Source organism: Tasmannia lanceolata, unplaced genomic scaffold (genome assembly GCF_043159265.1).
Source record: "Tasmannia lanceolata isolate RefF3 unplaced genomic scaffold, GAP_Taslan_0.1 ptg000006l, whole genome shotgun sequence".
Lineage (NCBI taxonomy): Eukaryota > Viridiplantae > Streptophyta > Magnoliopsida > Canellales > Winteraceae > Tasmannia > Tasmannia lanceolata.
Genome location: NW_027518683.1, coordinates 2,080,362 through 2,092,642, shown reverse-complemented (window position 1 = coordinate 2,092,642; position 12,281 = coordinate 2,080,362). Strand labels below are relative to the sequence as shown.

The 12,281-nt window shown below is 37.1% G+C and overlaps 2 protein-coding genes across 3 annotated transcripts in view; both read right to left on the bottom strand.

The window, feature by feature from the left end:
* LOC143879233 (acetyl-CoA acetyltransferase 2-like) overlaps nt 1–12,281 on the bottom strand; it is a 44,772-nt gene that overhangs the window by 25,542 nt on the left and 6,949 nt on the right. The window lies entirely within an intron of this gene.
* On the bottom strand, nt 5,638–11,692 carry LOC143879229 (Calcium-dependent lipid-binding (CaLB domain) family protein). Of its 2 annotated transcripts, none has more exons than XM_077381488.1 (4): nt 11,551–11,692; nt 10,098–10,256; nt 8,465–8,560; nt 5,638–6,081 (listed from the first exon to the last, which is right to left on the bottom strand). In XM_077381488.1, exons 2-4 carry the CDS (start codon nt 10,206–10,208, stop codon nt 5,764–5,766), a joined length of 525 nt encoding a protein of 174 aa, XP_077237603.1. In that variant the 5' UTR covers nt 10,209–10,256; nt 11,551–11,692; the 3' UTR covers nt 5,638–5,763. The 2 variants fall into 2 exon arrangements, with proteins under 2 accessions (XP_077237603.1, XP_077237602.1); XM_077381487.1 differs by having other exon boundaries at nt 10,098–10,252; nt 11,551–11,691.

The following is a 12,281-nucleotide window of genomic DNA, read 5'->3' as shown; positions in this document are numbered from 1 at the left end:
AAAGACAATATCTGCACGGTGTGGGGCCAGGGAGTGATAATTCTTGGATAAGGGTTGCATTTTGATGAAAGTAGGAGTTTGAGTTGGTTTCAAACAGAGTAGCTTGGAGCTCTGTAAATGATGGACGAATGGTTTGTGTAGATGATCTATCATTCTTTGAAAAAAGTTTGGGAAATCGGTCGATCATGCACATAATGAGGTGCCACCTGTGGTATATATTTGAACCAACAACAGCCTCTAAAAAAAGTCAGTTGTTGCTGGATCAAATATCAAGGGCGCCTCCATTATGTGTATGTATGTGCGAACACCATATAAAAACTAATAATATGTCAACATGGTCTTGATCCCTCCTATGAGGACCCTCAATTTGGAGATCTCATAACTTAAAATTAATTCACTATGTGTAAACATTCATCCGTGGAATTTATATATATATATATATATATATATGGGGAAAGTGATTGTGAGCGGCCCCTCATATAAGCTTATATGAGGTGACTGCTAAAAACATGGTGGGCCCACATTTTTGGGGTGATCCGAACCGGTCATTTGATAGGTCCCGACTTAGATAGAGGGTGCCCCGACTTATATACGAGACTTATATATATATATATGGACCATTCTCGTGTTTTTTAACCATTCACACTCGTGTCACTGGTCTAAGATACTACTTAAAAACTCATCTGGGTCAGCTCTATTTTACCTTAGCCGAGTCTAAGTTTTGCCCTACCAAGTGAATCAAAATTTTCAACTCCTTACGTATCAGAGTTAACAAAATTTGACCACATCAATCGTTAACCCGCCCGAGTCCACTCGTTTTTCCTTGCTGGTAAGTCTCGTATTGCTTTGATGGAGGAAGGTACTAAATCAACGGTTCAGATCACCATTTATCAATTAATAAGTTAACTAACTCGCGGGTAAAATTCACAAGTCACGAGAAGAAGGGGATTTTAGAAACAGAAAAAGATTCTCAGTGAATGACTCGTGAGTGGTACGAATTAAATTAAAAGGATGCTTGGAAACCCTAATCTCTTTTTCTGTTTTCTCATTTAAGAGCTTGTGTTTTGTATTTGGAAAAATAATAAATATGACAGCTGAACCTAGCTTATTTTAGAGGAATCTCTCTTATACAGTGAACCTGTAAAATAGTGTCAAATATAGCTTTGCTTACTAGGACCACCATATACACTGTACTCCTCGTAGTCTATAAGAAGAGACTTCCCTCTCCATGAAGTTCCATGGCGTTGAGTTCTCGTTTTCCTAATTTTTTGTATTAAAAGTTTTTTCAGTAGACTTTTTTTTCTTCTCAGATATTTTGTTGGTGTTGCATTTTGTAGATTTACTAGGCTTTTTTTTTCAAATTTTTTAAAGAGACCATTCTAGTAAAAACATTTTTATATTATGTTTGTGTCGTCTTGAGAGAAAAATTAGATTTTCTAAAATTCCTTTTCATTGATCATCAATCCTAGGAGATTTTCATTTTATGGGCTGTAAGGCATCACAGGCAAGCTGTAGCAGAAAATTTCTATGCATGGAGGCAAGTTTTTCTTATTTCATGCACATATTTTTGTTAATGGCATATACCCATGTATGTAAAAGGGATTCTAATGTTGTGTAGCATGTTTTTTGTTGCAGGCAATTGAAGACATGCACATGCTAATGGCAAAATCGGGCTATGATTGGGATGGATTTGTTGACAGAAGAAAGAGAGCACAACCCAACATGAGCTAAAGAGAGGCTTTGCTTTTGCGGGGAGTGTGCTCTCTATTCTTTCTGTCATCATCTACATTTCTCTTCCATAATATCGCTGTGTTTTTTTAGTGTTGTGAATATCTTTCCCTTCTACCCATCTAGAAAACGACCTAAAATCACGTACAGGCAAGCCAACCGCACATAGTTCACATACATACATGCATGTTTTCTTGTTCCATGCTACACATATCCACGCATGATCATCTCTCTCTCTCTCTCTCTCTCTCTCTCTCTCTCTCTCTCTCTCTCTATACTAACTAATCCTTCGGATTCATCTGTGCAAGGGATTTAAATGACATGCAAATGTGCGAAATCAGGACGGGATGACAATGTGGAGGACTTTATTTGCGATATCTCTACATTTGGTATTTGGTTGTAACAGAGTATCCTCCTTTTATGTACACTAGTTTGATATTATGTGCAATGAATGTGGGAGACTGGGTTGGGATAAGTATGGAGGTTAGGTGCAAAGTATCCTCCTTTTATAAGGTAATTTTGAGAATAAATTATATAAATACTACACTCCGTCTGGGCAGAAAGTCACTCCGTTGTCAATCTTAAAAGAAATTTTTTTGTGTTCAATTCGCTGTGGAACATATCCACTGAATCAAGACCATTGATCTTGTAGCAGATTTTATATGATGTGTGCACGTGAAGTCCAGTATTTTTGGGAAAGTACGGTGGGGCCGGTTCACTTATTAGGATGGCCCAAACAGGAATCATATCCATAGGATGATACTAATTACCCTCCGATTTGTATAGGTTTCTATAATATTGTGCAGTTCCTTTACTTATCAGACAGTTAGGTATCATCCTATGGAGATGATTTTGGGACATCAAATGAACGGTTTGGATTAACCTAAGAAGAAGGGCGCGCCACTGTGCTGTCAGAAAAATTATGGACTTCAAGCTCACATCAAATGAAATCTCGATCTTTAAGAATATAATAAGGTGGCCTACCCACAAGGTCTTCGTCCCATCCTAAGTGGATATTTTATGTGTGTACAAAATCAATGGATTGGCTTTTCATGGCAAACCCTTGAAACAGTTGTGATGAATCAAGGTCGTAGGATCATTTAATCAAGGTGTTCCTAACAACATTTGGCCAGACTTCTAGATAAGCAGATATGATCGTGTAAATGAGACAGAAATGTGGCCTAATATATGTTTCCTAGTGCAAATAATTGTAATACAAAAGTAGAAGGAAAGATAAACAGGTTCCTGGTTTTGTTTTTTTTTATTCTTGATTTGAGAGAAGAGTCGAACACTAAAAAATGGATTATATTTGGAAAATTTATGATCGACAGGAACTGCCGTATGAATTGTAATTTGAAACCAAGCAATGCTAGGAAAAAGAAAAGGAAAACATGTCTTTTAGCTTTGATTTTCACTGTTTTTGGTGCAACGAAATAGATCCCTGGTAAATCATATTTCCACCAATTTCTTATTTCAATCTCTTGTACTTGTCTTTTATTACTGCAAAGGAAGATAATGATAAACAATGGAGGTAAAAATACGCAGGAATTTTTATTTGGGATTTGCTAGGGAGTAGGGACCATCACGTATTAGGTGGACCGGCTGTTGCACCAGAGAGCAGCCAGATAGGCTCACTTCTCAACAGATTTTGTCTTATTCATTTAATGCCTATGAGGTGACAATGCATTCTGCGAGATGGTCTCTAGCAAATCCCAATGGGTTGCAACTGGTGATTCCTGCATTTGGAATGAGGTAAACCTAGAAATCATAAAAGTAACTTACCTTCTATTTCATAAGAGTGGTAATAGTGCAATGAACTAAACCTAAACCCAGAAGTCATTTTGAGAGACAACAGGTTTGAGTACCACGTTGCTATCAAAGTAGCAAAAACAAGGGGTTGGGCTTCTAGCTCAATGCTTGAGGCTTTGTATCTCAACGTTGAGGTCGCAGGATCGATCCCATCATACCTACCAATAATAAATCCATCGCAAAGGACACGAATTGAAGCAATACTTTTGGTAGGGCGAGACCTCATTGTTGTCCAAGTATAAATGATTAAATAGTACACTAACTCTAACAGCTAAAGCTTTTAGAGTACATTGAGGGAGGCCAATCGTGCGGCGGATTTTCTAACCAAAGCTGATTGTCCCTGCAAGGGCCTTACTGTCACATGAGAGGAAATCGCTCATGAACTTGCTTCCATTTTGTCTGATGATTTCTCTGGCTTATTGTACACTCGTTTATAATCGTCTAGATGAGCTCCATGTGCCACGTGTAGGGCCAACCCAAAAAAAATGAGCCACAAGTGAAGATTGCATAAAGAATAAATGATTAAATAACTCCAACTCTAATAGCTCAAGCTTTCGGAGTAATTTGTTGTTTTCACGATTGTTTCGTGATGTCTTGTAGAGTTATAGCATAGCGGGGTTCCAGCTTTGATTGCTCTTGAGTCTTGACTGGCCTTGCTATATATATATATATATATATATATATATATATATATATATATATATATATATATATATATATACATGGGGTAAAAATCACAACAATCATCCAATCATAAAAAGCTAATAGGCCATGTTTGGCAGGCATGAAACTATGAAAGCTCTTTCCATGGAATAGTTTATCAAGCGGTGGGAGAAGGGCAAAAAGGGTGAGGGAGGATTAGAATTGAGAGGGCATGAGTTTAGACAGGGTGACAAATGGCTGAAAAACAGGGAAAAGAAAACTCTAATCAAAACAGTTTTTGTTTTCCTTATTTCCCAAGCCACTTCTCACCATATCTCCTCAATCATGCCCTCTCAATTCTCTCCATCTCCCACTCTACCTACGCTACTTTCAACACCTATAAACAAATATTCCATGATTTTATTTTCTTGGTTGTCAGACATGCCATGGATGTTATCTGGTCCTTTCCTAACAGCCACTTGTGAAACATTTTCCAAGCGGATGTTATCAGGTCCAATGATCTGACCAACGAGTACCAGTCCAGCCAATTAAGCTTTGAGAACAACTGGGCGGATAAAAGCTAAAAACCGTTGATTTTTGTAGATGTTAGTCTTTGGATGAAATATTTTTTCCGACATATCATAAGGGAAATGCCAGAGCTTGGGACTACTTTGTAATATAGTAAAAGGAAAATGCTGCTTTACGCTCATTCCTAACAAACACTCTTTTGGTCCCACTTATGTCACACCTGTCTAAACGGATCCTTTGGTTCGACCCACCAGAAGAAGTCCAGCCAAACTAATAAAGAACACCATCAATGCTCTTTTAGGCCCTGTTCGTTTGAGAATATGATAACCGATGGTGAGCCCCGAACCAATTATTTGACTGACAAATGTAATTTGACTCCGATAATCAGTTTGGAGGCTTACCATCGGTCGTCATAATCTCAAACGAAAAGGGCCTTAGAGTTCCACCAACAAATGCTGAACCGATGATTTTTGAAGTTCTTTATCATACCCACGAGATATCCCTTCTCAACTCAGCCTCAACAGATGATGGGGTTCTCCTGTTTGGACCCACTGCAGTCAAAGAAGTACTAAGTCTTTTCTTTTTAATGGTGGTAATATTATTAATAATCACTAAAAATAGGGGAACGAGCCCAAAAAACTGAGGTGGTCAAAGTCCAAGCAAAATAACTAAAACTGGAAAAAATTACAATAGAAGGAATGCAAAAGAAAGAGATGTTAGGACGAAGTCAAAGAACTCCAGGTTTGGTGATGACATCAATCAACATTAGCAGGCAGACCTCCACACATGCTTAACTCAGGATTTCTATGACCACATCTGCAAATTTCTAAGGCCCTGTCCGGATGACGTTTAAAGAGTCTCCTTCAACAATGATGTTATTGACCGCCCGAAAATTAAACAAACATTTAAATTTTCCATTGAAAGCATTCATCAAGCGCAAATGCTAAATCAGCTATATTCCTTCATAAATTATCGATGCAAAATCTCGTACATGGTGAGAACTGAGAAGAGAATGCAGTTGAGAGAAATGTAAATGCCCACTTTAGGCTAAACCGTTCATTTTACAGTAGCAGTAGCCGCAGAGGCGGTAGTAGGAGGAAGATCAACCCATTTGAGCTTCAACTCCAACTCACCAGACTCAACATCACAAAGTCTCAACCAAACATCCTGCACAATCTCACCATTCACACACTTCACAAAACTATCCCTCAAAAGGCAATTGTCACTATCTGGGACCACGTTCCTTATCTTGGTCTCCCCCGCCGAACCCTGTAGAACCCTTCTCAGCCTTGCGGCTAATGCAAGAGGTTGAAGGTTGATATATGCATGTCCCATCTTGTCATCTGCCTTGAACCGATCCTTATCAAACACCTCCTGTTTAAGATTTCACGAAGTTCAATTGCAGTGGAAGATCAAAAGGCAGTAAGCAATTGGTAATAAGAACAAATAGAGCAGAACTAAATCTCTCAATAAAAAAAGCTAGATTAGTATAACCCATTCGTGATCGCTACGACACTGGTGTTTTCAATAAAACATCACTTAGGCCATGTCTTGCAACCATGAAAGAATTATCCATGGAATATTTGTGGGTCTAGTTGTGAGAGATGGGCGTCAGAGGGAGAGACTTGAGATTGTGGGAGGGGGTAGGGCATAAAAAGATCCTAAAATCTCCTAAAAACCAGGAAAACAAAAAACTAATTTCAAATAGGTAATTTTTTTCACTAGTTATTAGGGATTTTTTATGCTCTCTCCACTCATGCCCACTCAATTCTCTCCCTCTCCCTCCTCCGTCCCTCGCGCAATTGGGCCCACAAGAATTCCATGGAATAATTTTTCATGGTTGCCAAACAAGGACTTAAAGTTGATTAATTTTTGACAAGCCACGAAATACTTATATTTGTTTTATGGACCTTTGACGGTTTAGAAAATGGCTAATCAAAGCTATTCAACATTTTGTTTGTATGTAGACTGTCATTCTCTGAGCACATATTTTTCTGCGGAAGATTGACACTTATTTTAATTTCTTGTGTCTTAATAAATGTCCAAGAACTGGTCAAAAGAAGCCAAAGAAGAAAACATCAAAGTTGCTCTGGGATGGTCGACCTATAAATCATTACATGGAAATTGCTGAAAGGATCAAATAATAAGTGGCATTGAAAAATATCAATATGGCAGACATATAAAAATAGAACATAATTCCAGTTGTAGATCATGCTTAGACTCAATGTAACCTAAGGAATTGGAAGTTGAATCTGTCCTACTGATTCGTGACAGTCAAACCAAATATGATATTCCAAACCAGTGAAGCAACAGGATAATGGTTGGTATAGAAATACATTAAGTTCAAACAGCTGTAGATAAAACAAACATGGTAGTAGGTATATAAATAATCCAATTTCAGATTTTAAAATAGAAAAAAAGAAAGGAGAATCATGCCAGGTGAGATGCAGTGGGGACCAAACAGAAGACATTCCGATTGCATGTGCACAGACCATCATATTTTTACTACTACTAGAAACTTTAGATGCCCCTAGGGGCCTATCAGTTTAAAAATCTTCTCTAATAATAATAACAATAACCACTTTTTACATGAATTATATATAGATGGTACTTACATAGGTAGAAATCAGATAAAAAATGCTATTAACAATTGATATGTCTAATAAAATATTCAGTCATTTTACCATTCAAAAAAATTAGATGTTTTTTGCTTTAGATTTCGCTATTCCTCCTCAATTTTTTTCTTTTTTCAGTTCTATTTTTTTTTTTAAATTAACTTTTTGGGAAAAATTTTGCCACACCCTTTCCAGGGAAAAAGACCTGAACGGGTGAAACACCAAAAGGAAGGCCCATTAGAAGAGACTTGGCAACTAAGTACACATGGATCTATGGGACAAAAAATGGTGAGAAATTGAAAAACTCGCAAGATTTTGATTAACCACACATAATGGTGAGAAATTTTCCATTGCCGAGAAATTCCAAGAACAATATTTGTGACACAGACATGGATGATGATGATGATCTAGAAGCCAACCATGCGTAATGGTGAACTCATCAACATGATGGCAATCAAATGTTCCTAACATCTCAAGAAACCTTTATCCCATTTGCAGACCAAAGATGGATGATTAATATCATTCACTAATGCCATTCTTAGGTTATAGTCAGCAGCTTCAATCACCATGACGGGTGGAATGTGTATGGTGGGGCAGGCAAGGCATGGAAATTAAGCTCCAGGAGGCTTATTTGCATACTCAAAATAAAGAATGCGGGAAATAGTAAAAGATGAAAGTGAAGAAAAAAATGTTAGTGCTTCCTTGGAATACCAAAGTTGTTGACGTGCCCAAATCTATGGATTCTCCCTGGTAAATCCAGTGGCGCTCACATGGGATGGACCACTACCCAAATATTGCAATAGTATGATCCAAATCATCTATTCAGTGACCTTAATAGACTTTTGCCTTTTAAAACGTGAACCTTTGACCATATTCTTTTAACCACCTGTTCGTTAGGAACTGGTTATATGTTTAAGATCATCTCTGATCAGCCATACCTCATCCACAGAGGGCCCATTAAATAATTGGTTCCCATCGTCGGATACTTGCCCTGCAAATGGTGTAGAATGGGCAGACCACCAACTTGGGTAGTCTAGGAAATAAAAACTGAACTGTGCCTCAAAATGTAGATGCAATTTAGACTAGCATGAAAAAGCATATTGCATAGTTGAGATTGAAACATCCAATAAAAATGAACTTACCAGTTTTAAAACTCCAACAGGTTCCGTAACAGATAAACACAACTCTTCATTCCAAACAGGATTAAGACAACTGTTGATTACCTTGGTCTTTGCAGTCTGGTGAAGATAAAAATTGGTAAGTACTTGAAAGATTAAAAAAAAAAAGATAATACGGAAACATAGCAACTATCACGGAAATTGATAAGCATTTCGATATCACGTCGGTGAGGGGATCTTGAATATTTGATGTCAGTACAAGAATAACAATCGCACCGGGAAATGAAAAAAGAATCAAGTTAACAGGATAATGGAATGAGATCACGGTGGCTTCAATCAATATTCTACCAAAATTCACTGCTTAATTTGTAATTGAATTGGAATGATAAAGATGAATAATTGAAAAGGTCAAGCATATTTCTGTTTTCTAATAAGTATAATGTTTCATCATGTAACTAGGAGTAGATTGTATTACTGTTTGACATGGTCAGAAGATGTTAGGTTTTGGGGATCCTAAAATGGTATTATGAGAATGGGGAAGTCATTGGTATCCTTCAGCCTTGCTGAAAGCAGGTATCCACCATGATATAAACAATATATGTCACACTCATGTAGAAGACATTAGACCATCCACCCAAAAGGCCCACAAGGACGGGCTAGAAGGTCCTAAACATTCCGATTGGATGATTTTTGCCCATTGAATGCTGGTCGATAGTCCCTGTTTTTTCTCTTTTTCTTTATCATTTTCAGGCCAGCAATCAAACTACTAAGATCATATGATCGGTAGAGGTTTTTCTAAGGTCACAATCCACATTGGGATCTCGCAAAGTGTACTGAATGTGCAGTTTGGTGCCCGACTGAACATCAAATAATAATGGGTATCCTTACGGAGCTATGCTATTCCAGTTGGTCAACTTTAAACTAAAGAGTAACATGTATAGTTACAGCATACCAATCAAACCCTACTTACTATGGGGAAATTTATAATAAAGAAAACCTCCTAGAGGGATCAAATAGGGCATCCTACAAAGAAGTAAACACACACAAGGTAAATTAGATGGGACGCTAGAGTGGCTAATTTGAGGCCAGAATGGATTCTCAAATCTACGGAGATTATGGCACTTAGATCTGGAATAAAGCTTGGTTTCCCCTGCTTTTGGAGACTTTAATCATTGAAGTCAATTCTCATAATGTGATCAAGTGGCTGATGGAGATGGGCAGGGTACCTTGGCGGTTCCTCGATATTACTGACAAGTTGATGGACAGCTTGTCTGGGCACTCTAAGTTTTCAGTATGTGTGATGTTCCACTAATGACATTGCAAGTCGGCCAAAGAGGGTGCAAATGCCCCTCATTAGTTATCTCTGATTCCTATCCTATGGTCTAGCTTAGGAGGCTTTGGTGCTCTCCTTTGTTCAGTTTAATGTTATGAGACCATCTCGAACTGCCCAGAGGGTGTTTCTTTTCTCCTTTGAATATTAGCATCATTTAAAAATGGGTTATAGCAGATTAATTTCAACAGATTATAAAGTATGATGCACACTTACTAAATATCCACAAAATGGAAACAACAGAACAAATGAAAGGTAATTCACTAATTCTTTTTTCCAACACAAGATAAGACAGACACACCAAATCCCAGAAAATGGAGCAAATACCTGATTTCCCAGCTTGATCACAACATAAGGGTCACTGCTTGTGAAATCTCGGATCACTAGTCTTTTCCCTTGTAATACAGTCACTTTCAGCAGACCAACAGCCTCCCCCATATACTCCACTTCTATAGACTTCAACTTTGAACACAATAAAAGACCTGCCTAAACAAGAAGCTTAAGAAATTTCAGGGAAGCATGGTAAAGTTCAAATGTCAGTAGCAAATATCTATACGAAGCACAAATACAACTAGAACAGTGACATGATGGGAACAATCAAGTAGTGATACACAGAAAAATAAAGAGAGCAATTGTATGATCTTAATATAAAAAGTGTATATAAGAACTTGACTGAAAACCCAATTGTGTAGAGTTTCTTTTGTAGTTGCAAATGCCTTCAACATCCTCAAGGATTAACTGTTATTCTTTTAGTTTTTTGTTGCCTTGCTGCATAAGACCAGCCCTTTTTCTTATGTTTCAGGTTCTCTTCTTTTAATAAAGAACACCATCAAAACAAGAAATGAGAGAGGAACTATACACATTAACTGTTCAATGAAGGACTAAGAAAACCATAAGTGCCTTATTAAAACATAAAAAATATAAGCCATTTTGAAATAAAGAAGAAAAAAAAAGAAAGAAAATTATAAATGCAAAGACTAGCAATGACAACGACAATTACCTGATACACAATCCCTTGCATTAAGACAAAAAAACATGAGAATGAAAACAAAACAGGGTTCTCATGAAGTATTAAAACTGAATTAGTGAGAAGCAAAGGTAACAAAAGGGAAATATGAAAACTCTTTCTATTGGAGGGAAATTATGAAAAAACTCAAATAACCCAATTAAGCTTTAGGGAGAAAATCAATTGAAAACCAAAGAAAAAAAAAACCCAAAATTATTGTGTAAAAAAGACAAAGCTACTGTAGAAAAGGGGGGCGAGAATAAAATTAATAAATGGTTAAAATTTTGAATATAATAATAGTCATAAATGACCAAAACAACCAATGAAGAACTTGCATGCAGATCACATAATTATTAAAACAAACGATTTACTTGAAATTCAAAAAATGGATAAAAAAATTCAGTTTAATTGGATTACTTATTAAAAAAACATTAAATTGATGAGTTCTACTACACAAAAAAAAAAAAAAAAAAAAGGACAAAATAACCAGGAACGGAAATAAAAATAATAAACAAAATAACCAGGAATCAGAAGTAATTTCTCGAACAAAAAAAGAGAGAGAAAAAAAATCTAACTCAGAAATAAAGTTCATATAGAAACCCTAAATCCAAAGTAAAAGCTAAGAAAATCACCATTGAAACAGAGGACAAAAACCACAAAATAGGGGGAAAATGTTTTCCTGGAAAAACAAGTTACTGGAAACCGGTTTCCAAAAAAGGCAAATAACCGGAAACCGGTTTTTACTTAAAAAAGGCAAAACGGAAAACAACTTACCGGCGAGATATTCTTCCGTTCTTCCTCCCTCGTGTTCTTTCAGACTCGCTCCAAAGGAATTCCAGATGAGTTTTTGAACGGGTATTATATTTATTGGAGATTACCGGGAGTGGCAGCAAGAAAGGTAACGGTCGGTCGTAGTGACTGGCAGGTGCCGGTTGTCGTTGCCGTATGAGACAGGATGGAGTCTTCGGGTTTGGACCCTAAAGTTGAACCTATGGTGGGGGTTGTATCAGTTGAATAATTACTTTCAAACAGGTAAAATCAAATCGAACGATTAATTGAAATCTAGGCCGTTGATCCAATCAGATGAGACTAAAGAACGGCCAGAGTCTTGCCACCGAAAAAATAAAACAGAAAATCACAGGTGTTAACCCTTCGTTTGATTCAGTACGCGTCATCGTCATCGTGGAGATAACAACATCTGTAGGGTATATCAAACATGACATCATGTGAGTGGACCAAAGGCCACCTTCCCAGCTTGACGTTTGTGGGTTTGTACCAACATCATGTGAGTGGACCCAAGACAAAGTCTTGGGACCGTGCAACTATTAAAAGCATGGCTGTGTTGATTTCATTTCACTTTGATAAAATTAGAATTTTACTATTTATTATCCAATTATTATCTCTTTACTATTTAATTACAAAGGGTCAATGGTTATTTGTTCCCCGCGTGGTATCGTACAATGGTAAATGACAAGTGTAAAATAGGCAGAAAGCTGCCGATATCA